Below are 24,828 nucleotides of genomic sequence, written 5' to 3'. Positions count from 1 at the left end.
TGATACAACCGACAACTCCGATCTATCAGGTGCCCAGCAAACATCCTCGAATCACTTCCTACTCTCACGAAAATGCTGTCTTTTTCGTCTAGTATGGAGCACAGACTTTCCAGAGACCTAGACAGCACATTCATCCAACGCCTCCCCTGAAGCAACTGACCACAGATAGCACGACTCCCTTTCCCCCTTCTCACTCACGCACGGTGATTGCAAGACGTAGCAGCCCTTTCTCATCGAGGGTTAGCGCTGGGCTGGAAGTATGTATGTATCTGCTTCATGGCTGCACAACACATGCACTTTAACCGCCTTCTTCCGTGGAATCATGATAAAGGGCGTCTCTTATCTACCAATGATCCCATCTTTCAGGGCTGTTTGGTCTTCTTGTCCTCAATGTGATCGAGAGCTAAATTCTTCCTAACGTCACTTCGGTACTCTTTCAGTGCCCTCTCTCAGATATCATCTTGGGAAAGGGTAGTAGTAATGACCTTGGAGATTGTATTCGAGAAGGGTAGGGCAGATTCAGACGGAAATGGTCACAATTAGGCATTGTCTTGAAAGGCTAGGTAGATATTTGTGAGTGAGAGGGGCTAGTTTGTCAAATGTGGGTATGGAATTTTCGATGTTTCGTCTGCAAGAAGGGGTCGCTGCGTGTCACCCTCGGGTGAATCGAGGGGTTTTCCATGGTGCTGAGAGCGCTATGTTGGGCGTTGGACGGTTCAGCACCTGAAGATGGTTGTTGAAGGAAGGCTTCAGGCTTGTGAAAGAAAGAGAGAAGCGTCTGGCTTGTGTTGGGTCAAACGTGGGTGACATTAAGCTGATAGAGGACAGTGTTGCGTATCTATAAGAAATCGATGGTAGCACGGCTGCTCTGAAGTCACGAGGTCTTGTTTGGGAGAGTAGACTCAGCAGCGAGCTTTGTTTTTAAGGGGGTTGTTGAAGTCCACGGAGCGAAAATTGGCTTTGATCTCGTTGTTACAGTGCTCTGGCTTCTGTCTATCTGAATGTATAACCCGGCTGGATACTACTGATACTGCAATCTCCTGCAATCTATGTCCCTTGCTCTCTGGGTATGAGCTCTACGAGGTTAAGGATCCATTCTTCGCCATGCAGACTGAATAATGACCGGCGATACACGACAGCTGGGGATATTGAACATACATCCCAGCACAAACGGTACACAAATCTGAAATTCGCGAATAAAACACCCACACATGAATTCGTCATACTCCTCTTCCACCGCTCAGCTCTGCCTCATAATATGACTATCAGTTGACCCGCCATATTCGAAAAGATTGCTTAAAAGCCCATCAGCTTTCGGCCCGTGAAGAGGTCTTGAGCATGCTTCTGGACTTTTTCGAACCTCATATAGGAACAGGACTCGCTTTCTAAGTGATTAAACAAAGCGGCCAGAATGGGGAACTGCTTTTTACACTTTCTCACATTGGGGCAATGGTAGATCCTCTGCTTGTGTGTAGGCGAGTTCAGATGCTGGTTGAGCGACGAAACATTGCTGAAGGGTTTATGGCATATATAGCACTCCCAAGCGCTGCCATTGTAGGCGTTTGAGGAGGCCAGGTATTCACCAGAGTCGCTGTCGTGCCACTCTAGCAACTTGTTGGTGATGGTGCCTTGTGTATCGAGACGGCGGACAATTTTGTGTATGGATTCGCGGTTGAGGTGCGGAGCACGAGCGCAGGAGCCGGTCTCGAGGTGATGAGCCAGCCCACTGGCTGTAGTATACGCGTCCTTGCAGAAGGGGCAAAGCACGTTGCGGCCACGGTGCTTCTTCGAATTCAGGTGCTAGGATAGAGAGAGAGGCAGTTAGTCTCGGTCATCATCATCACCATCCAAAAATATAAAGGTGCCTTTATTACCATCCGCAAGTTATTCTCGTTCTCAAACCTGATCTTGCAGGTGGAACAGTAGTTCTTGAAGTGTGCCTTTGCAGCCATATGCTGATTCGCCGCGCCCTGTGTGTGGAACCTGGCATTGCACGTCTCGCATTCAAACCGGGGGGCCCAGTGTTGGAGAGCGTCCATGTGTTGATTGGCCGCCTGGGAACTGTAAAACGTCCTCTCGCAGGTTTCGCATGGGACTGTGGGACCCCAGTGGCCGTATTCGTACATATGCGCTTCGGCATCGTCATCTGTGTGAAATACTTCGTCGCAGGTTTCGCACGGATAGTCGTACGCGTAGTGATCGTACTCCTGCATGTGGTCCTCTGCCTCTTCTTCTGTACGAAACACTTCATCGCAGGTCTCACATTCAAATGTCTCCCAGTGGTCTTGGGCATCCATGTGCTGGTAGCATGCTTGCCGCGACGCGAATCGGCGAGTGCATGTTTCGCATTCGAACATGTGGGGGCCTATTGACTGTGAGAGGCTCTGAGCCTGTCACACTGTGAGGAAGTATTTCGTTTACGTAGGAGAAAGCCTCGAGGATCGTAACTGGACTCAGAAATAGATGCCAATAGTGAACACGAAGCACCTGCAAAGATCAGAGGAAGCGAAGACAAGAACTTCTTCCCTTGCGGTGAAGCCGAGTAGGTAGTGTTTGACAGTGTATGTTTGAGGAAAGGGTGGTCATCATGTTTGTTTGGAGAAGGTGGTCGCAAACGCAAACAAACAAATTGGAAGGACATTCACTTCAAGAGCCACCGCAGCCAGAGATTCTATCCCAACTTAGCTGGCCTCTAGTGTCTGCGCCGATAGTGAATAATGATCTAGATCATGAGGAATGTCAGAGAAGCGTCCAAAGGCATGGGCTAATATAAGGGTTTCTAGAATGGCTAAGCTACAGTGCTGTTACTGTTCGATTTTCAGAGGTATGTCACTCTCGACGCTTCAAATTCGCATGATAGCACTCAAGTTGCTTGGTAGGCTTGTTCTTCAAGAACTCGCGTTGGCTGTCTCCAGCCCCTGAGCCCTGATATCTGTAGCCGTGGGCAAACGCGCCTTGAGCTGAATCTCACTAGAACAGATGCTCAGATACTTCATATTGTTGTGACGCGAGCGCGCCAGATTCAAAGCTGAGCTTCTTCAATGAATGAGGGGTTGGATGTATAACAGAAACACTCAACTCGGTACTTATTGCTGCAGCAGTTACTTACCCTGACATGACATACTATCCAACAAACAGCTTCACTTCTCGGTTTTCCAGGGCCATTTGAGTCGTTTGGCTAAGTCGAGCAATTGTTGCCGACTTCTCTAAGCCTCTGCTTGCTATAGAGCACCGCGATTGCGATAGAACTACGTCTTGATCAACTCCAGCTCCTAATCTTTGAATCGATCCGCTATCTCATATGTCGACCTCGGCCCTAACCCTCCGGTTACAAAATCGAGTCTAGCTCCATGATAGCGCGTCAGCCTTCGCAGTCCGACCAGACTTATGGATCGGTCTGAGCTATGTCCGGTGCATCCTTCGTTCTGTCTGTTCAGGTGTTCGTTTTACTGCGATTGAGGTTTGCGGCGACACTTGAGTATGAGGACATATTCCACCGCTATGCTTATCCAACACGACAACGAGGAAGGTATACTGACTGGGCCAATTCGATAAGCTAGTATCATTGAAGACGAGTCCTATGGACATGTATTTAGCCATAAAATTGTTGAGAGTCAGCATGTGGCTTAACTATTGGCTTTCTAGGTCGGCACGGGAATGATTCTAGGCTCACGTTCAAGCCTCGAAGAGAAGTTAGTTGACTATGCTCGATTACGTAAAGATCGTAATGCCTAGGACTGATAGAATGGCGTAGCTCTAGTTCGATTGAGAATCACGCGTAGGTCGATGCCAGATTTGGGTCTCTCAACGGGGCTCAAATTGGGTCAGTCGTTGCCCCAAAAACGAGCTAATCGACTAGGAGAACCTTCTGAGTCGGGAGATGCGATTAGAGGACGGGGGCTCGGTTCCGAGGGAGCAATTAGCCATTGGCACGGGGTCTGGGGTCCTCAGTGGTGAGGAAAATTGATGGATTCGATGGCTATAATAAATACTATTGGAAATGCAAGCAACAATGGAGAATAGGAGTTGCTAAACATGCATATGCTTAGACCTAGTCATGATAGCTTTCTCCCTCTCGGTAGCAGGTGAGATGGCGAGGATTACCCCAAGGTGTAGCCGGCCATGAGAAAGCGGGGGTGTTCCGGATACGTCGATCACCTGACCCTCTTTAACGCTAGGTACTCCGTAAGTAGTCTCTCCGCTATTCCGCTTCTAGCCCCGATAGCAGCTGAGCCCCGATAAGGAGTTCCCTACACGTCATCGCCGCTATCAATCGCCAGACTGTCCAGCTTCGATCCAAGTTTCTGGACTCTTGCAATGGAGAGGTCAACGATCCCACATAGCAGCATCTTGTACGAATGTGGTAGAATAGATAGCATCGTATCTTACCCACCGGAGCAGAAAGAGGAACACGAACGAAGAGACGGGACTCATGTGTATCCGGGGTGAGATGCCGAATGGTGGCGTCAGTGGCGGGTACGGATAGGCGTTGCCCAGACCGTTTCACTGCCGCCAGAACTGATACCAGCAGGCATGCATCCATGATTCTTCTTTTTCCTTCCCTCATGGAATGGCAGGTGTGGCTGAGCAGGGTGAATAATCGTCGGCTGAACCCAGTCAGAGATTTGGTCAACCAACAGACTCGCATGGTTGCGTTCAGGAGACAGATAACCCCCTGGTCAAGCATTGGGTGAGTCAGGACTCACCCAATGGTTACACATAGCTAGCCTGAGGGTTCTAGTAGATTCCCTCTAAGCGCGCCCGTAAGTCAAGTAGATTGGAGGAGCCAAATGACGCATGAACACGGCATGAAGACGGCAGCCATTCATTCACTCACTTAGTCCATGGTGAGAGAATGGGCTAGGAGTTACTAGGTGCCCGGTGGGGGCGCTGCCTGAGTCGAGTCGGACTAACACGGACCTTCTTTCTTTCTTTCACTGCCTAATTAAGTGAATCCTTCCTTCCACCCCCTTCCCTTGCATCACGTTATCCGGCCCTGCCAGGTGGTTGCCTTTTGTTAACTATTATTCACTTGCTCGACTCTGACTAAGGCGCTTCGCCTCCGCCTCCGCCGCCGCCGCCGCCGACCGCCTCCCCTCATCTCTTCCCTCCTCGCCTGACTACTTAAGCCTCCTTATCCTGCTTTCGCTCTCTTCCTCCTTCTTTCATCCATACCCATCTGTCATCCCGCAGATCCATCTGTCTTCTTGCTCACACACCTCCCATACCACCTCATATCCTTCTACACCGTTTACTGCAGCCTCCTACACGTCTTTCATCATGCAGATCTTCGTCAAGACATGTGAGTATCATTCCTTCAACTAGTCCTACCTTGAGGCCAAGTTCTAACGCCACATCTTTTACTAGTGACCGGCAAGACTATCACCCTCGAGGTCGAGTCGAGCGACACGATCGATAACGTCAAGTCCAAGATTCAAGACAAGGAGGGCATCCCCCCCGATCAGCAGCGCTTGATCTTCGCCGGCAAACAACTTGAGGACGGCCGCACTCTTTCCGACTACAACATTCAAAAGGAGTCTACCCTTCACCTCGTGCTTCGCCTTCGTGGTGGTATGCAGATTTGTAAGTTCACCTTTCAGGCTGATTTGCCACTTCGGTGGCCACATCGACTGGAGCATACACTAACCCCATCGTAGTCGTCAAGACCCTCACTGGCAAGACCATCACCCTCGAGGTTGAGTCGAGCGATACTATCGATAATGTCAAGTCCAAGATCCAGGACAAGGAGGGCATTCCTCCCGATCAGCAGCGCCTGATCTTTGCTGGCAAGCAGCTTGAGGACGGCCGTACCCTTTCCGACTACAACATCCAGAAGGAATCCACTCTCCACTTGGTCCTGCGTCTACGTGGTGGTATGCAGATCTTTGTCAAGACTCTCACTGGAAAGACCATCACTTTGGAAGTCGAGTCATCAGACACCATCGACAATGTGAAGAGCAAAATTCAAGACAAGGAGGGCATTCCACCTGACCAGCAACGTCTCATTTTCGCAGGAAAGCAATTGGAAGATGGCCGGACCCTCTCGGATTACAACATTCAAAAGGAATCTACGTTGCACTTGGTTCTCCGTCTCCGTGGTGGTATGCAGATTTTTGTCAAGACCCTGACAGGCAAGACGATCACATTGGAAGTTGAATCCTCAGACACAATCGACAACGTTAAGTCCAAGATTCAAGACAAGGAGGGCATCCCGCCGGACCAGCAGCGTCTAATCTTCGCTGGTAAGCAGCTTGAAGATGGACGTACGCTCTCTGATTACAACATTCAGAAGGAGAGCACGCTGCATCTGGTTCTTCGCCTCCGTGGTGGAAACTGATTCTTGATTCCATCTGATGCATTCTACCTAGGTAGTCGCCAACCAAGATTGTGAGAGGAAACAACAGGTAGCAACAATTTCGCCCATGATGCGCTTCATATGGATGAAGATGTCAACGCGAACTGAACAGGACATCAATAACCCGTTGGGGGAGGAGAAAATCTAGGACGACTTCCAGGATGAGTAAATTCGGATTTAAAGGTTAACTGAGCTGCATGGCGTTGGGAAGGTTTTTGCTGGCGTTTATGACAACATGATTAATTTGATGGCTAAGCCGGACGTATGATTGCGTGGGCCACACTAGCCACAAACAACAGGTTCTCCCTGGGGTTGTGCTGGGCTTTAGGCTTGGAACAGACAGAAGTTCGAGTCTCCATCTGTATCAAAGAGACAACAGATCCTAGCTAGCATAATTCTATTACAGATTCTGTGGGTAAAGATGTCAAGCTGGGTCCCGGTCGCAGGCTGGGGCGTTTCATTGGACTTCTCAGTGGTTCTATCTGTTGCTTGTAGGTATAGCGGGGGAAATTTTAGATCTTCCATTATTACAAGGACATAAGTCGTATCGGTAAATTCTAGATTCTATCTGATGTCTTGTCCTGTACGTAGGAAGTCAAGAACCAATAATGGAAAACAACAGATAGCAACAGCCTCGCCCATGGCACTCCATATGGATGAAGATCTCAACGCGAATTGAATAGGACATCGAGGACCCGTCGGTGCAGGAGAAAATGGATACGATGACGAAGCCCAGTACGAGAGTGGAGAGATCTTTCGTACTCTGTTCTTCGATCCGGCTGCGACATCAGAACCTGGCGAAGTCCCCTGGCACAACTTCCTCCTCCATGCCGTGTTGGTTGTCGGGAGTTGATTTCCACTGATCTTGTCGCCAGCCTTGGACATGACGAGGAGGTTGAGGTATAAAATACGACCCTTAATCCAACGTCAGTAACGAACAACGCCAGGATAAGATGTCGATGGGGAACAGCAGACCCTAATCCAGGAACTCACAGCCAAGCTGGAGAACGCCAAAAGAGCTCTATCTCTGGCAAAGTTGTGGAGTCTGTCCCGTGCTGTTCATACTCGACTTGGAGTCCGTGATGCTTGTTGCAGAATCGACAATCCAGGCCCATCTCAGTCACCGAGGCCTCTGGCAACTAACCGTGCTTCCCCGTAAGGTGGTTCTGCCATGGCATTCAAGCACCTAGAGAGTAATCGTAACTCGGTACAAACGTCTACAATCCATACAGTTCATCTGGGCGTTGAGCAGAAATGTTATCAATCGAAAAGGCTGATAGCCACAAACAAAGCAGCTGGTCTCTTCACCAACATCGACCGTGGCTTCCTTCTATCGGCTCATCGGTTCGAAGCGGCATTAAATACAAGAACATTGCTGTTGGCTTTGTTTTCAGGTAGCAAAGGTCAAAACAGATACTAGTATCAAGAAGCACTGTGTATCGCAGATGTTGCGTCTGAAAGGAATCAGAGCCAACACCCCAAACTGCTTGGCGCGTTTCGTTTGCATACAACCGTGGGTGCGTCCTTAGGCAGTGAACCCCTCAAGCAGGGGAGATATACGCACTTGATTTTGCGGCACTGCCATTCTTTAGTAGCTGCCTCTCGTTGGGTGTATATACCTATGCAGTAAGTGTGAACTTGTTAAATATCATTATGAACTAAACAGATGCTGATGTTTAAGAAGTGCTGATGACAATAGTATATGAACTAGAAACCTTGTTCTACCTCGCTTTGGGAAACAATATCATTTACGCATACCGTACTCACTACTCGATCATGCAACTTTGGCTATTTCGTTCCTGAGAATCATTAGGTACAGGAACCCATCGTGCATGGTCCCCCGGTTGGGTCTGGTGATCCGGGCTCGGTGTTCTCGCGGGATTCTTGGATGGGAAGTGGGAGAATTTTGATTATAGGGCCGTCTGCCCAGAGTATCCATATAACCTGTCGGTATCTAGGTTCATAACGGCTGGGGCGTTACTCCGCCTAGAATTCTCCATCGATATGTCTGCGCAGTTGCGGCACAGTTTGATAGAACTACCGGATGGCGGGTTATAAGGGCAAGAGCAAACAGTATCATCATATCTACGTGGAAAATTCCAATTCTTACTTAGTTTGTATATGACCTTGACATGTAGTCATAAAGAACAGTATGAATTGAGAACAGTCGATCCAATCTGATTCCGCTGTTATCAGATTGGCAGTTGACTCTCACCTGGCCGTAGTAAAGAAACCAACTTGAAGTCAACCTGCCGCTACCCAGAAGGTGAAGCTGGGAGTCAGATAAAGCCCATCAGTCGGAACCACTTCTTATCTTCATGGAACAAAAATCGCGTCTGTACTATCTTCCGGTACTCTCCTTCTAGGTGAAGTAACCCCTCCGCCGGGGAATAATGGGCGTTTTGCCTGGCTGTAGCTGTAGACGAATCTCAGGACAAGGATGTCCTCTGAATCAAATAAGTGACTTGATAAACACAAGGCCTCCCTCTTGTATAGCATGTCTCTTTTCGACGAAAGAACTTTTAAATCGGATTTCGACACGGTGGTGTCTCTTTCTCGAAGCGTATACTTCTGAACGCTCCGTGCTCGGCTCTGGGTTATGATGTAGTCAATTGATAGCGATGACGGAGCAGCCCAGGATACTGTAAATAGCCTATAACAGTATAGCGATCATCCCAACCATTTCGTTACCTGAGTTGAAGATCACGATCTAGTCCCACTTCTGGCCAAATCACTAGGAATGCTTTTGCGATTTTAGCAAAAAAATGCTCAAGAATGAGAGCCGTACGAAAAGAAGAAAGAATTGTGTATATTAGTCACTAGACACTACTCAAAACCAATTCCTCTGCTTTCCCTCACAAGTATACGAGTTCGCGTCCATCACGTCACCGCCCTTATACACTGAAACAAGCGGCCAAGGACACAATGACCTCGTCCGACCATCCGCAGCCTGCGCAGGCAGAGTCTCCGGAGCCACACCCTTCTCCACCCACTCAACAACTTGAGACAACGGATCAACCGGTACCGGCCCGTTCCCGCCCTCGCAGTGCTCAACACCAGGCGCAGGGAAAAAGCGATAAAAGTCCCGCACGGCAGGGTCGAGCTCCTGCACTTGGCGGTAATAGTGCTCCGTTCCCTTGGGGAAGATCAAGGGGTCAGCTAGACCATGCCAGGTGATCATCTTTCCGCCGGCCAATTTGAAGCTGGACAGGTCGGGGTCGTCCGTTCCTATGATAGAGTTGAATTCCGCGATCGACCGTGACAGGATAGTATCTAGGTCGGTGTGATCGAGAGTGGTGAGGTCGAAGGAAGGATCTTGGAGGACATAGCGGCGTATCCAGTCAGAGGAGATCGCGAAAGGAGAACCCGTGCAATCTGTAGGGGAATTGCAGATGGTTTGGGCGAGGCTACCGCTGCCCACAGAGAGCGGGGCGCCTCGCTCGAGACCATACCATTGGATTGTTCCATTGGAGGAACGCATGCCTTGCCAGATCAAATTGACTGTCAAAGCGGCTGACTCGGTAATTCTCAGGTTGGTACCATTGCACGAGATTGTTTGGTTGACCAAGGTGAGAGAATCGAAGTTGCAGAGGTCAAGAGCAGAAATCACGCTATCAGTGACGCCGTCAAGGCCATCGCAGGCCTCGACAGCGGCTGCCGTGATGGCATCCGTCATGCACGTCGGGGGATAGGTCTGAAGCTGGTTCATGACAAACTGCGGCCAGTATTCGGCGACAAGGAAGGTAGGCCAGTTGATGGCTGGGGACGCAGCCATGATGCCATTGTAGGCCGTAGGATACCGCTGTGCAAGCATCAGTCCCTGCCTGCCACCAGTGGAGCAACCGTTCCAGTAGGAGTGGTCAGGCCCGTAGCCATAGAAGCTGTGGCTAATTTGCTTGCCGATCAGGGCCGCGTCGTTGAGAGCAACATAGGCGAAGTCATCCAGAAGGGCCATGTTGATATGATCCGATGCATCAAGGGACCAGGCGACTGAATTCTGGGAGACCAGATTGTGGCCACCATCTGTGGCTACGACTGAGTAGTTCAATGCCACGGCTTCTGCCAGCACCGAACCGTCGTGACGCATTGCGTAACCTCCGCCACCAGAGCCCTGAAGCCGGCCATTCCAGCTCGATAGAGGGAGCCAAATGGTGGTATGAATGGCGTCATTCTTTCCGGGATGCGTATACGTAACAGTCACATTGCAAAAGCTCAAAGTAGTGTTGTCATTGCGGTAGTTGGGGACAGGAATAGCAGATAGGTGCAAAAGCTGCCCATCAGGGATTGAGGGGTGGGCGATGCCGGCTGTTGAGCAGTTCCCCGCACTTACTGCAGAGGCAGCGAGAAGGACAGTCGCAACGACAGCCGAGGCTGAATATTGTAGCCCAGGCAGAACCATCTTGAGGGACGGAAGCTAACTTGCGATCAAGACCAGTTTGTTCCATCAGCTGCGACAACAGCGGTGCTTTATACTGGGCCTGGGGGTAAGGGGTTTCTGCTTGGCTTAAGCCCGCGCGGAAACCTAGGGAGGCATTTTGGTTGATCAGCGGCATCACACGCCGTCTATTCGTGCAATAACAGAGTCGTCAGGAAAAGTATCCGCAGACGCCAGTCTCCGTGCCATGGCGCGGATAAGCGGAGTGCGGTTTGATACGCTCTCTATTTAGGCAATTTCTAGCTGGGGAGGAACTCAGGGTATAGATCGGCATGTGCGGCAACTCGATCGGGAGTTCGTCAGTGGAGCTAATCGGACCCACTGGAGCAGATGGCAATGGGGCCCGCTAAGAGATGCCGGGGATCGTAATTCCAAACAAGGAACAGGGCCACGGGTGGCTTTGATGATATACTAAAGTAGGTGAATTATTAAAATCGTCGAGGAAAGGTTCTGCGAGGTTGCGCCTAGGGTTCCGAGTGTCGGGGGGGCAATCGTGTAAAGGGGATAGATAGCCAAGGCGAGCTGCGTTGTAGCAGTGTCGGTCAAAAGTAGATCTCGTGTTCGCAATGAGAACTCCAAGGTAATATGCGAACGGTGTAGCCTCAGGACGAGATAGCTGGTCGGAGGACTTGGGGATCGGAAATTGCATGACATTGTTCTTGGGTTTTTTCCTGGGTGCGCTTTTGGTCGCTGACAAACATAGAGTGACCTAGGATGAAGATAAAGGCCCCTGAGTCAGGGCAGGCCAATTTGGTTATAGTTCCAGGGCCCGCCAGACTAGCTCTGAAGCTTGGCTACAAAGCAAGGTCATATCGCCATCGACACAAGATGGACTAACCTGCTGGATGAACCATTATGTCGGGATGCCCATGTGTCGACATTGTCGATTCCTACTTTATGGTGTGCGCTTAAGCTTTGCTCGGCAGGGACGGAAAATGATTCCTGAGTCGAGGATCCGCATAGTGTGCAGTATGTCAGTGACACGGCAACACATGTTCTTCGCATGCCCAATTCTTGAGAGCTGTTCCGCGGTGAGCAGGACTTGGTGAGGGATCTGCATTCCCTTCGGTGGAGAGGTGGATCGGATCATGGATCAGTTGTGCAATTCCTCTTCTCGGCACCCGACCGATGAATTGTTTTGTTTCAGAGACCCAGACTGTGCCATCGGATGCAGATTGATTTCGCACATGATTAGGAGGTGGATCTGTGTAGTTTTGGAATGAAAGCTGAGCTGGTGGACTCCACGGTCGATGAGTATTCCGTAGTCTTATCAACTGACTGGCCCGGACCTTAATTCTGCCGCGGAAAACTTCCCATTGGCTCGGGTAGAAGATCACATGACACGAGATCATTTGGTGCGCGGTTCGAAACTGCATGTGGGAGTGTAGCCTTTTTTCCCCCTTTTCTTCTTGTTCACTCCGGTTATTTGTGTTTTTTCACCGTCGTCTTCTCTTTCGAACCGACTAATCCAGTATTCTGAGTTAGCCAATTTGGTCGTCACAGAAGCGGCGACGCTACTTAGCTAAGGTTTAGCCTGGTGGTAGCGATTGGTTCGTTCATGGTCAGCATGAGGAACTTTTAGCGCGATCGAGAGACTTCTGCAGCCATTATTTCATCATCCGCAACAACTCGATTGTTGTTACCCGAGGTTAACATCGTGAATGCAGCTTTCCCCGAGACACAATGAATGCAAAAGACCCCCGCACCAAGCAAGGCGAGTCTTCCATTTCTTCCCCATGTCAAAGATCGGCAAGGTGGTGGGACCGTGGGGGTCAGTCGCTGTCATCTCGACCTCTAAGATGAGCCCAAAGTACAGCTTAGTGTGACCTCGACTGCCAGCTGTCGGGGCGGGACTTGCACCATTTCCAGCTCTGCAGAGCTAGTGGCTCAGAAGAGCTGGAATTCAGCATCGGGGAGCGCATCGGTCCTTCAAAGCGGGGTTCAGCAATTTGGTCACTGATAAAACTGGCTTTCCTCCCCTTCGTCCTCCCCGACACCGGAGAAAGCCACTTGGTGACTCCCCCGCCTTTTCCCTACGAAGCTTTGAGTTCTCCTCTCCCAGTGCATCAGCAGAAACTCACTCAATTCATCATGGCCGTCACCTCTGCCCAGTATCTGCCGGGTTCGGTTGACATCCCGGTAGCACAATTTCCTCCGACCCTCACATCCACCAATGTCGACCCCGAAAGTGTTGCCTCGCAGCTGGTGGATAAGATCAACACGGCGCTGAGCCAAAGGGACTTTGAGGCTATCAGCGGTCTCTTCCTGGAAGATGGGTACTGGCGTGACCATCTCTGTCTGACGTGGGACTACCGTACCGCCAAAGGTCGTGACCAGATCCAGGCCCTCCTCAAATCCGCACAATTGCCCACCAAAATCGATATTGATCGATCGACCGGGCTGCGCACACCTCACGTGGGCCCAATCGACGCGTTCGGCGACGTCAAGGGCGTCGAGTTCTTCATCAAAGTTTCCAGCCCTGTCATCAGCGGAACGGGGGTCGTACGCGTTGCCGAAGTCAACAGTGAATGGAAGATCTTCACCTTCTTCACATCCCTTCAGAACTTGGTTGGTTACGAAGAGAGAGTAGGCCATCGTCGGCCGCTGGGAGTGCAGCATGGCGAGAACAAGGACAGAAAGAACTGGCAGGACCGGCGAAACGCAGAGAGTAACCTGGAGGGCAACCCTCCGCCGGTTTTGATCATCGGTAAGCATCAGCATGCTGACCTTCAGGTGTGATCAAGCTACTAATACGTTCAATTGCCAGGTGCCGGACAAGCGGGCCTCAGCGTGGCCGCCCGTCTGAAAATGCTCGACATCGACAGCCTGATTATCGACGAAGAGGAGCGTGTCGGAGACAACTGGCGCAAGCGATACCATCAGCTGGTGCTCCACGACCCGGTGTGGATGGACCATCTCCCATACGTGCCATTCCCGCCCAACTGGCCGGTCTTCACGCCCAAGGACAAACTGGCGGAGTTCTTCGAGTGCTACGTCAAGCTCCTGGAGCTCAACGTCTGGACCCGGACCAGCGTCCAATCCACATCGTGGAACGAGGCCGAGAATGTCTGGACCATTGACCTGCAGCGCCGCAAGGAGGACGGAAGCATTGAGACCCGCACCCTGAAACCGCGCCACGTGATCCAAGCGACCGGCCACTCCGGTAAGAAGGAGATGCCCAGATTCAAGGGCCTGGAGAGCTTCAAGGGCGATCGTCTTTGCCACAGCAGCGAGTTCCCCGGAGTCAGCGACCTCGCGCGACCGCAAGCCAAAAAAGCCGTGGTGGTAGGCGCCTGCAACTCGGGCCACGACATCGCGCAAGACTACTACGAGAAGGGGTACGACGTGACGATCGTGCAACGCAGCTCGACGTGCGTGATCTCGTCCGCCTCGATCACTGACATCGGCCTGAAGGGCCTCTTCGACGAGGACAGCCCACCAACCGAGGACGCCGAGCTCTACCTCTGGAGTCTGCCCTGGGAGGTTCTTAAAGCGCAGCAAGTCAAGATCACGCGCGCGCAGAACCATCACGACCGCGCCGTGCTCGACGGCCTCGACCGCGCCGGCTTCAAGGTCGACAACGGGCCCGCAGGCGCCGGCCTGATCATGAAGTACTTCCAGCGCGGCGGCGGCTACTACATTGATGTCGGTGCCAGCCAGCTCATCGCCGACGGCAAAATCAAGGTCAAGCACGGCCAGGAGATTGCCGAGATCCTACCGCACGGCCTGCGTTTCGCCGACGGCTCCGAGCTCCCCGCCGACGAGATCGTCCTCGCCACAGGCTACCAGAATATGCGGACCCAGGCCCGCCCCATCTTCGGTGACGCCGTCGCCGACCGCGTCGGCGATATCTGGGGCATGGATGCCGAGGGCGAGATGCGGACCATCTGGCGCCGCAGCGGCCACCCGGGTCTCTGGTTTATGGGCGGGAATCTTGCGTTGTGTCGGTATTATTCGCGGACGTTGGCGCTACAGATCAAGGCGTTGGAAGAGGGGATCGCGAAGTGAGGATGCCGGGGTTGAACCCCTTTCTCATCCCTTTCCCAAGTAAGATAGAATGCATTATGATTGATGGGCCCCATTGTATTCTTGACCTCATACTCGGATGAAATCATCAAATTCATGTGAGTAATGTAATGCATGTCGACGCATAGTGAGGCATAAACGAACGTTATGTAAATGTAAATCCCTCAACTCCTCATAGCCCGCGAGCTGGACAGTCTGCAGACCATCGATCGGACCATACTCTGTCCTTAACTCTAAGCTCGTTTATGCTTGAATTAAGAGTCAATGTGTATAATGTAAATGCACCACAACACACAAAAGAAAAGAAGTATGTAAATCTCTCAACACACCCTCGGCCCCGAGACACAGACAAATATGCAAACTAAGCGGAAGAGCAACGGATTCCGGAGACGGAGAAACCGGCGTTACGTTACGGAGAGGTTGGGGTGGGGGGAGGGTAGGAAGGGGGTGGCCCAGAACACCAGAAAAAGTTTAAACGAAAACGAAAAACGCCAAGCTTCCCAGTAAAACTACTAATCAAATTGGATATCATAAAATCCTCTTTCCCTGAGATTGCTAATCCTGACAAAAACACCAAGCTAAGTAGTTAGTTAACTGAAGTAAATTCACCATACATCCCAGAAAGTATGTGAAGACGACCTGAAATTTTTTTCAAAAAGCGAAAGAACGAAAGAAAAAAAAAATCAAAACCACCCCTCCATCCGACCAGCATAAACCCCCAACATCAAAACAATCGTGTAGAGGACATCTGTGCCAGCTCCGGCGCTGGAGTCTGCTCCAACCTCGGCCAGCAGTCGATGCCGCTGCTGCTCCTGCTGCTCCCCACCGAGAAGAACCTTAATGCCCTTGTGCGATACACCGGCCAGCCACGGGCGGGAGCGCGGTGGTGTGGATTCTGGGGTTGTAGTGGGATCGACACTGCCTCGGATGCCGAGTAGGAAACTCGCCGGTTCTTCTGGTGCTTTGTGATCCGACGGCGCCTTGTTGCCGTTGTTTTTGTTCTTGTCTTCGTCGCCGTCGGGGCTGTTAGACGCCGAGGACCGATCGGTGTCAGGGGATCTTGGCGGGGGTTTGCGCTTGGGCTTTTTCTTGGCGAGTTCGAGGGTGAGTCGGGTGGATGTCGATGAGGTTGACGTTGATGGTGATGATGTGGGGAGGAGTTGGAAGATGTAACCGCCGCGGGCGGTGCGGGAGGCGAGGAAGGTGATTTGGAATTGAGGGAGGTGGATTGCGTTGTTGATGGATGATGGTGTTGTTGCTAATGATGATGATGATGATGAGGGTTGTTGGGATTTGGTGTCGGTGGAGCTGCTGCTAGTAGTCGCGCCGGCGCTAGTGTTGCTGCAGGGGTGGTTGTAGTTGGTGTATATCACTCCTACCACTGGATTGTCGGCATTGTTCTTGTTGTTGGAAGTCAAAGACGTAGCGGGGCTTTTCTGATAGGAGTCGCTTTGTACAACGTAGAGGTCTTGGCCGTGCAGTTTGTTAGGACAGCCTGGGATAGACTTGCTAAAGCTGGAGGGCCGGTAGATCTCGAGTATGGGGAGGGCCCGCGAAGAGGAGATGAGTTGTTGGATTTGGACGAGGAGACGCGAGGTGAATCGGATACAAGATGTCGACTTGGAAGGTGGGTAGGCGAAGGGAAAGAGCTGATGATGTGTTTTAGGAGTGGTTGCAGTGGTAGGTCTGTATCATTAAGATCGATCAGAGAAGTGGTTCTCGACATCATGGATGATGATGAACAAGTCAATTAGTACCTGGTTTGGCTGGACACAGTGCTCTCCGTGTCGCTGTCCGGTAAACTCATCATGATTGTTCTGACTTATCAAAGCCACTCAAAAATCACAGCTACTTTGCGAGTTGTTATCGGCAAGATCTGTCTCTGTACTCTGAAGAGCACACTGGGAGTATTTAAACCCCATGAACATTCAGCGTCGCTGCCGTCATCGTATTCGTACCATCAGCCCTGCGCCGCACGGTCATTGCGCGGCCGGGGCTGCTTTACCGACTGCAGCAACAATCCTGCAACTGTTCGTGCGAGGCTTCTTTCTTCCTTCTCCCCTAACCTGGTCCAGATGGACCAGCCAAGAGCCGGGTTTCTTTTTTTGGGGGGCTGTTCTTACGTACTGGAGTACCAACAAGAGTTACAGAGCAGAGGAACTAACACATTTAGCTTGGCTGGGCTGAATCGGAGATCGTAAGCCCCGCTGCCGGCCTGACCATTTTGGTATCGGGATACGGATACGACCGAGCCGTTGCCTGCTCCGTTCCATCGGTTCTTGTCAGGAACAAACAAACTTAGGTTTATACGAGTACGGTATCCATTTACTGATCCCTAGGCTCCCAAACCCTGACAGTCGGAGTGCGATTAATCAAGAGTGGGGTTTTATTCCACCACCCGGATCTTTAATCTTAAATTCCCCTCAACGCTCCTAACAGCATAAGCAAGTATAAGCACAACCGAGAGCGATTGCACCGCCCCTGAATCCTGCAGTCTCGTCGGCAACTGGAACTCACTCCCGAACCCTCTCCCAATCCTGCATCTCCTGTACAAAGTGGCCTCTCGCCGCCTAGCAATGGCGCAGAGTCGCCCAACCGTGGCATTCGCTGCAACGCGCAATTCTTTCGGGAAGTTCAGCCCGCTTCCTCCGAGGCTACCCTTCAGTATCCCGCTTTTATGAAAGATAATCATCAGATGCGAGACTCGATCTTTGTGGACGCGTGGGGTTCGAGTGAGGGCTTCTCTGGGGAACTTATTAGAAGTCGAGAGGTGGACCAGTGAGAAGGAATGTATTTGTCGTTCATATTTCCGTTCTTCAAGGTTGCCGATGTGGATCTCTAAATTGCGGACGCGGAGAAGGGTGTGCCTGAAATGGCTCACTCCTTGTCCGAGGGAGCGTCATTCTGGATGACAAGCGTGTCGGTGTCTTGCGGAACTTGAATGAAAGAGAGCTGCGAGGATAAGCTTGTACGGTGATCGCGCTTGGATTCTTGGGGAAACCTTGCACCTGAACCGTAGGTGACACAGTGGCTGCTTCGGAGCGAAAGAAGAGCATATCGGCGTGTCGCTACCTCAGGAGAGCTCGATTGGCGAGTTGAGTTAGGTGATGTTCGAAGAAAGGTGGGTGAGTAGGATAATAGAAGAGAGAGCCATACTTACCCCAATGTTGTCATTGAGGTCAACGAGGGGAGGAGGTTGAGAGATTGTTGCGTGACTTTTCTGTTGCGCATCCTTGCATGATGATCCGTCTGTCAGAGTCATGGCGGTGGGTTTATCTGTCCTCCGCACCTGCTATAAAGGTGCACCTGCAAGTGACAGGTCGCTGTCTCCGCATATCCGACCTTCAAGTCAAGTTTATAAGTGCAGCTGCGTGCAGGGCCCATCACAGCCAAAGCGTGCTCCTCGAAAATGCGGGGCCATTGAATAGGACGACCACTGCATTATATTCTTATTTGATATAAGGTACCGATGAGATAATTTATCAATGGTGCGAATAGTCTGTGAAAGGGTGTCTGAAACGCGCGTCAACGCGTCTTTGCATCATTAGCCGTGCTCCCAGACAGGAAGCGGCGAACTTATGATATTCAAGTTCAACCAGGCATGCGAACTAGCATTGGCCTAGAGCTAAAGCCTCGAGAGTTGTCTGGTCGTGAAGAAAGAGCAAGCAAGCTGGGCCTGCCAAAGTGGAGACGAGGAAAGGAGCTTATTGTAACCTTGTTAAGGTTAAACCGAACGAAGCCGCGGGCGATGTGAAAAAGCCCCATGTCCCGCCTACTGGAACTACTCATTCATAGATGCGACCGTAGCCAATTCTACTCGCAAGAGACTATATTGGCAGGCACCTCATCAGCAAACCATTTTACCGACAAATCTCCCAATCCTTCCTCAACGCAGTCGGACAATGCAAAACCCGCTCCAAAGCCCGCAAAACCCGAGTCAGCCACGCCGGCGCAAGCTAAATCCTCCCAGCAACCCACGAATCCCCCTTCCACTCAATCACATTCCTCAGAGTTCCTTGCAGGAGCTGCAGAGAGTCATGATGGCGCTCCTGATAATTCATGGGCCCACCTTTACAGGACAAGCTTTTTATTTCTGTCGGATCATAAGGTTCGCGCGTGTCGTCATGGACCACCGCCGCATGTCAGCTATAAAGAGAGGGATTCCTCCTCTTGCGCAGTCAGCCTCTATCCCAAAGCCCCAATCCCTTTTTGCATAAAAACCATTTTCAAAGCACAGAGTTACACAGCCCGCAGACACAATGAGTACAATCACTCCTTCAACCTCAAGCTTCGCAATCGCCCAAGCTGTAGGCCTAACTGGCGCAGCCTGGCTATCCGGTACTTTCGCTCCCTCCCTCTCCCCGCAAACAGAAGAACCACACACCGTCACAACCCAGACAACTAACCCAGAGGCGCAACCCAGGAAACATCTTCTCCCTCAGCCTGATGGGGATTCCGCCATTGATCGAAGCGCACCACAGGGAAAAGATCCCGCTCTCGACCACCGTCAAGCAATGGCGCACCATCTACACGTACGGCGCCCAGCGCGCGCCACTCATCGCCCTCAGCACCGCCTCCACCTTTCTGTACCTGGCGTGGGGCGTGCGCGAGAGCACCCCGCTGAGCCTGATCACCGCCCGCCACAGCTCCAAGGTCTACTGCGCCGCCGCGGCGCTGGTGCTGGGCATCGTGCCGTTCACGCTGACGTTCATGAAGAAGACCAATGACCGCTTGACGCAGTGGGCACGCCACGAGTCTGAGTGGACCGCCGACGCCGACGCCGAGGTCGAGGGCTTGCTGTGGAAGTGGACGTGGCTGAATGCCGCCCGGTCGCTGTTCCCTCTGCTGGGTGGGTTGGTGGGTTTGGGTGTTTTTGCTTGATTACTGTCTTTGGGTGGCATTGGGATTGTGGACTGGGATGTAACCGGTTAAATGTGCATTTGTTATAATTATTTGGAGTTAGATCGCATTTGGTTGTTCGAGAAATGCGGCATTACTTTTGCTAGAGGCAGACTGATAAGCTTTGTGATAAGAGTTTAGTACAATCTCGCTTATCGCAGCACCCGATGAGCTTCTCATGCTTAGTGCCTCGTTGCCTTATTTGGACAATTTAAGGTTTATGAAAATGTGCAGAGCACATAATGCCTCTGATCAAGGTTGCCCAGGCCTTGCGGAGATTCTGAGAATGTGATCCGAGATTGCATTCTGGTTCTTCTTGTCATGTCATGAATGAGATCCTGCCTTCTTGAGAAAAGAATTTCCAATCCTTGGTCTCTCAGTCATACTAGTTTCTACAGGACATCTACGACGCTTGGCCTTGGAAGCTTCTCATTATCTCGACGCCAGTGCAACCAGACCGCATGGCAATTATCGCCAGCCTTAAGCAATGATCTCCTGGCGAAGGTCATCTGGCCAACGGGCAGCATCGTGCCCGTTGCTCCGGGTGCCCACATTAAACTTGGGGGTCACTTCGCTGCCAGGGAATGTGAGAATAGGCCGCACAGACTTGAAATGGCGATCCACGGCAGCCGAATAGCGAACCTCGAAGAAGCGAGGCTGGAACAGCTGTGGTGCGCAGTTGGTCGAGAGTGAATTCATGACAGCCGGGATCGTCGCAGGCATATTGTCGTAGTGGCGGAATGACAGCCGACCGTGTCTCTGCCATACCTCTTCCCAGACCTCTTTTGGATACTCTCCAACAGAATTCACTAGCCATTGTGAATAGTAGTTAAGCGCCGTCTCAACGATGTTAGCCTGGGCTGTCCTGGTTATTTGGAATGAGACTGGCTGCGGACTTACATCGACATAGAAGGAGCCCCCTCGTTCGGCCCTCTGGATGATAGCATCGATGATGCCACAGAGCCCAGCGACACCGGTACTAAAAACGAGTTAAATACTCCGTGGTTCAGTCACAAACAACATTAGAAGCACCCACCAGTAGTCAGAATTTGGGAATATCGGAGTGACGGGCTCATCGTGGCCTGTTGCCCTTCCATACTGATAAGAGACACCGCATACCTGCTCAGCCACAGAACGACTTTTTTAGCTTGTTATCTTCGAACATGGATCAAGGACAGGGAAACATACCGCATCACTGATTTGTTGCCACCCACTTCTGCCTTTCCAGGGCCCGTGCCAGCCATAGCAGTTTTCACGAGCATAGATCAATCCGAAGGGTCTGTCTTTCACAATTTCCAGGACGGCCTCCCTTCCAAACCCAAGCTTCTCCATCACACCTGGCCGATACCCATCAAGGACGATGTCTGCGCCGCGAATCAGCTGGCGTAGCTCCTCTTTCCCTCGCTCTGTTTTCAGATCGATCGAGCAGTTCCACTTCCCCCAGTTCAGGTCCGCATGAAGTGCGTAAGCGTCAAGAACCCCGGGGCCAGTCACGCGCATAACGCTGGCGCCATGCTCTGCTAGTCCCCGTGCAATGGAGGGACCAGCAATCACGCGTGTCAGATCCACTACCTTAAGACCTGCAAGCGGGCGAGCAACCCCGGTGTCAGGGGTGCTGTTCCACCAAACCGGCTTCTGGGCTTCGCTGGAAATATGCTGAAGCTCGTACAGACCGGCATCCGCGTTTTGTCTCCCATGATCAGTATTCATGTATTCGTCCGTCGTGTAGCAGATTGTCCCGGCTTGGCGGAATTTCTCGTTCATCAATGCGTCGAGCTCTTGAGAGTCAAACTCTGACACGCGGTGTTGAATCAATTCGATTGCATCTAGTGTTGAGGGCGCATCGTACTCCAGAGGGAGGTTTAATGCGGTCAGTGAAGGGGTTGCATCTAGGCTGCCTGCATTACAATGACAATGCTTTAGCCCGCCCGACGTTCACTCATTTGTCTAGGACAAGCTTACCGTGAACGTGGTAGAACCGAGCGTCCTTGGTCTTGTAGATGTTGGTGAGCGCCGCACGATATAGACTACCCTGTTCGGGATCTTCGCCAGGAGCTGGGAAAATCTTCATCAGGCGCTGTATTGGACCCGAAGAGGCACCAAGTGTCAGGCCTTGGTCATCAACCACATCAAGTAAGAGGGTGGACATGATAAAAAGGGTCGCATGGTCGCTGCCTCGTCTTGCTTAGTAGTGATCTGTATGGGCTGGGAAACAGAGACACATAAAGGACCCTCACGTATCGATTTGGACATGCACAGGCTCGCGGTTATATTTCGATCTCAGCAAAGCGTTCAGCCAGAGAGCTTCTAGGCCTTTAAGGGCGGAGATACTCTCCGCAAAGCGCCAGTTCACCGGGATGCTGGGCTTTGCGTTTCCAGAGAATTCCACGAACGCAGCCAGGGTGTTGCCATCTGCAGGGACATTCGAAGCCAGCAGAGGGTTTTGCAGGATGCCTTTGCGTAGCAGTTCAGCCGCTTCATTGGGAAGCGAATATTCTTCAAGGGCCATCTTGTTTGATTCAAGAAAAGCTCGACTCGATATTTATTGAATCTTTGGATGCTCAAGGGGCAAAGATATGACAGCTGCTTGTCTCAAGCGAGCGGGGTTTATGAAGCTAAGCTTATGCATGCTCTATGCGATATAAGCGGCAGTTCGGCTTCCCCTCCAGCTCTACTTGGTAAAGTTGCCGGGGGTTCCAAACACTCCGTGTTTCATCTGATTGGAACCCGGGGAAAAGCAATGATTCAGCGCTGACTCTTCCTGAGGTCATGACTCTTGTCCTACAAGGACAAGAACAACCCCGCAAATAGCCGGTCTTCCCCGCAGTGGCTTGTTGGACGATGACTGAAAGATTTTGGCTGCACATCATCCCAAACGGTGCCTCGGGCAACTTGTGACGAAAAATGCACAAAGGAGTTGAGAATTATTAAGCACTGATATTGCACAGCATGGCTGGGCTATGGAAATCAATGTCGACGTTTGTGCAGGATCTGAGTAAGTTGCATTCGCTTCCTCCGAGGTGCTTTTTGCAAGCAATGATCTACAGCTCAGGTCTCATCATTGAACCATCATGACCAGTTTTAGTGTTTTGTCTGCGATATTTTATGACCGAAGCTCTTTATAGGTAGCAAGATGAAGCTCAGGATATTGGACAGAACGGCTTCCAATTAGAGGGCAATATGGTTGTGGGATCTGCAGAATTGATGAGCAACATGTCAATGAATTGGCTGAACTTGAGGCACATTGTGATGACAAACCACCCATTCTCTTCAAGCAGTTGTGTTACGTGGTCGCATGAACTTCCAGCACTTGTGCAGAGCCCGCCGAACAATTGCGATAAGGTGGAAGGTAGTCGTTTCCTGCTGACGACGGTTATATGGAGACTATTCGTCGCGAGGCGATCGGCGTGTGTAAGCTGCAACCAATCCGGTTCGATGGCTTCAGATGATATGCGGTTTAGAGAAGCCTTATGCCTTGCTGCTGGCAGCACAACCAGCATCAGGCCAAGCAAAATCCCCTTCGCAAAGTCGGGAAGTTTAACAACGAATCTGTAATCTCACCAGATCATCAACTTTCTTTCTGAAGCTCACAGAACAGATGTTTCTTTGTCTGTTGAGAGCATCCAATAATCTGCAGCGCAGCTGTGCGACATGTTCAAGGAATGGCCTTGTAATGGAGACCGTACTTGAGGAGGGCCACGATCATGTCCGCATCGAATTCATGCTGCAGAAAGCTCAATCCTGGCAACGATATATTTGACAGTTGGCTTTATGATGTATCCTTATGGAGATCTTAATAGGCAGTTTCGCGAAGAAGAGATCAGAAAGCTATACAGACCACGCAGCGCGATACCAAGCGACGTGTGTAGACCTTTCCCAAATACGCTTGATATACCAAGATCAATATCTAGATAAGATCAGATTTATGACTCACACCACCGCTACTCCACCCCACAGGAATAAGGCTTTGAAAATAAACTAGAAATCAGAGAAACCCAAACCAAATCAGATAGACTTCTCTGACACTATGCCCTGTTTGCGCCCTCTCCAAAACAACAAACCAGAATCATGTCGGATTACACAGTCACCCTGACCCCCATCAACCTCCATCACCCATCCGACTATGCTACTCTCCAGCACCAACGCATAATCTGTGGCTGGGATCACACCGATGAGGCTCTTCTGGCCTGGCGTGCAAAGCAAGACGCAGGCCTGAAATCCTTCTTCTGGATCAACCTCACCACCTCCACCTCGACCAGTGATAGTGCCAGCACCAGCCCAATTCAAGCAGGTCACATCTCGCTCGACGCCTACGCAAACCCCCCAGACCCCGATCTCGCCACCGCCGACCGCACCAATCTCACCATCCAGTCTTTCTTTATCCTCCCGGAGTACCGCAAAGGTGGGCTCGGACGCAAGGCAATGGATCTGGTGGAGGAGCGGGCGTGCCAGGACCCGCGTTGCAAGTATGTGACCCTCAACGCGGTTAGTAAAGAGTACTATACCGACCCGGAGAGGCGGAGGTGGATCGAGTGGATTCGCGGGGAGGGAAAGCTGCCTGTTGCTGAGTGGTATGAGAAGATGGGGTATGTGCGGTGGAAGACGGAGCCTAGGTATACGGATTGGACGCCAGATGGAGAGGAGGTGGTGATCGAGGCGGATTTCATGAGGAAGGTTGTAAGGTAGAGGTTGATTTGGATTGATTCTGTAAAATATGCAGAGTGGAGTGGCTGGTGTTGTGATTCACGTCTGGATCAGTGTTTTTGAGGCGAAGCGTTTGTGAGAAGATTAGTGCTGAAAACGGATACTGGTGAACGTTAGATATAGTAGACCGAAGACTGGAAAGCTGTGTGATTGGTATCACCACACTTCTCAAGATCTGGTGAACAAGTCTTGTATATAAGTTTTTGCAGTGAATGAAGGCCCTTGAAATTCAGTCTACTTAGCGGAATATCCCGTTCAACATCCTTGATAAGTAAACCGATGTCTTGATCAGTTGTGATCAGGTGAATGGTTACCTAGGTGCTCACAACTCTTTCAACGAAGATAAAACACCCTCTGTCCCCTCATCGGTGAGACGCCGAAATTTCGTCTCAATGATTCTTCAACCTTT

The 24,828-nt window shown here is 51.2% G+C and overlaps 10 protein-coding genes across 10 annotated transcripts; 5 read left to right on the top strand and 5 right to left on the bottom strand.

Moving 5' to 3' along the window:
- Positions 1-1,296: 1,296 nt before the first annotated feature.
- On the bottom strand, positions 1,297-2,213 carry BO97DRAFT_336902 (C2H2-type zinc finger protein; the record flags this gene model as incomplete). The annotated part of the gene is made up of 2 exons (XM_025691472.1): positions 1,297-1,800; positions 1,875-2,213. 2 exons carry the CDS (start codon positions 2,211-2,213, stop codon positions 1,297-1,299), a joined length of 843 nt encoding a protein of 280 aa, XP_025555232.1.
- Positions 2,214-4,134: 1,921 nt separating this feature from the next.
- Positions 4,135-5,025, bottom strand: BO97DRAFT_180959 (uncharacterized protein). The gene has a single exon (XM_025690390.1). The coding sequence runs from the start codon at positions 4,685-4,687 to the stop codon at positions 4,202-4,204; it is 486 nt and encodes a 161-aa protein (XP_025555231.1). The 5' UTR covers positions 4,688-5,025; the 3' UTR covers positions 4,135-4,201.
- A 255-nt stretch (positions 5,026-5,280) lies between these two features.
- Positions 5,281-6,628, top strand: BO97DRAFT_459120 (ubiquitin family protein; the record flags this gene model as incomplete). The annotated part of the gene is made up of 3 exons (XM_025699268.1): positions 5,281-5,302; positions 5,368-5,583; positions 5,658-6,628. The coding sequence occupies 3 exons, from the start codon at positions 5,281-5,283 to the stop codon at positions 6,335-6,337; spliced, it is 918 nt and encodes a 305-aa protein (XP_025555230.1). The 3' UTR covers positions 6,338-6,628.
- Positions 6,629-9,185: 2,557 nt separating this feature from the next.
- Positions 9,186-10,754, bottom strand: BO97DRAFT_475624 (feruloyl esterase B precursor; the record flags this gene model as incomplete). The annotated part of the gene is made up of 1 exon (XM_025700424.1): positions 9,186-10,754. One exon carries the CDS (start codon positions 10,752-10,754, stop codon positions 9,186-9,188), a length of 1,569 nt encoding a protein of 522 aa, XP_025555229.1.
- Positions 10,755-12,881: 2,127 nt separating this feature from the next.
- BO97DRAFT_431800 (flavin-containing monooxygenase) lies at positions 12,882-14,798 on the top strand (the record flags this gene model as incomplete). The annotated part of the gene is made up of 2 exons (XM_025697505.1): positions 12,882-13,497; positions 13,558-14,798. 2 exons carry the CDS (start codon positions 12,882-12,884, stop codon positions 14,796-14,798), a joined length of 1,857 nt encoding a protein of 618 aa, XP_025555228.1.
- Positions 14,799-15,353: 555 nt separating this feature from the next.
- Positions 15,354-16,711, bottom strand: BO97DRAFT_403232 (uncharacterized protein). The gene is made up of 2 exons (XM_025694690.1): positions 16,574-16,711; positions 15,354-16,502 (listed from the first exon to the last, which is right to left on the bottom strand). Exons 1-2 carry the CDS (start codon positions 16,621-16,623, stop codon positions 15,500-15,502), a joined length of 1,053 nt encoding a protein of 350 aa, XP_025555227.1. The 5' UTR covers positions 16,624-16,711; the 3' UTR covers positions 15,354-15,499.
- On the top strand, positions 16,508-17,160 carry BO97DRAFT_180832 (uncharacterized protein). The gene is made up of 2 exons (XM_025690389.1): positions 16,508-16,939; positions 16,990-17,160. The coding sequence occupies exons 1-2, from the start codon at positions 16,625-16,627 to the stop codon at positions 17,116-17,118; spliced, it is 444 nt and encodes a 147-aa protein (XP_025555226.1). The 5' UTR covers positions 16,508-16,624; the 3' UTR covers positions 17,119-17,160.
- A 1,657-nt stretch (positions 17,161-18,817) lies between these two features.
- On the top strand, positions 18,818-20,108 carry BO97DRAFT_440635 (DUF1772 domain-containing protein). Its single transcript, XM_025698097.1, has 2 exons — positions 18,818-19,154; positions 19,240-20,108. The coding sequence occupies exons 1-2, from the start codon at positions 19,076-19,078 to the stop codon at positions 19,695-19,697; spliced, it is 537 nt and encodes a 178-aa protein (XP_025555225.1). The 5' UTR covers positions 18,818-19,075; the 3' UTR covers positions 19,698-20,108.
- BO97DRAFT_403229 (alpha methylacyl-CoA racemase) lies at positions 19,909-22,266 on the bottom strand. The gene is made up of 6 exons (XM_025694689.1): positions 21,953-22,266; positions 21,678-21,886; positions 20,904-21,613; positions 20,752-20,834; positions 20,616-20,694; positions 19,909-20,555 (listed from the first exon to the last, which is right to left on the bottom strand). Exons 1-6 carry the CDS (start codon positions 22,222-22,224, stop codon positions 20,196-20,198), a joined length of 1,713 nt encoding a protein of 570 aa, XP_025555224.1. The 5' UTR covers positions 22,225-22,266; the 3' UTR covers positions 19,909-20,195.
- Positions 22,267-23,755: 1,489 nt separating this feature from the next.
- BO97DRAFT_180775 (uncharacterized protein) lies at positions 23,756-24,640 on the top strand. Its single transcript, XM_025690388.1, has one exon. It carries the CDS (start codon positions 23,784-23,786, stop codon positions 24,399-24,401), a length of 618 nt encoding a protein of 205 aa, XP_025555223.1. The 5' UTR covers positions 23,756-23,783; the 3' UTR covers positions 24,402-24,640.
- The last annotated feature ends 188 nt before the right edge of the window (positions 24,641-24,828 follow it).

Source organism: Aspergillus homomorphus (assembly GCF_003184865.1).
Source record: "Aspergillus homomorphus CBS 101889 unplaced genomic scaffold BO97scaffold_4, whole genome shotgun sequence".
Taxonomy (NCBI): domain Eukaryota; kingdom Fungi; phylum Ascomycota; class Eurotiomycetes; order Eurotiales; family Aspergillaceae; genus Aspergillus; species Aspergillus homomorphus.
This window is presented reverse-complemented; position numbering and strand designations above follow the sequence as displayed.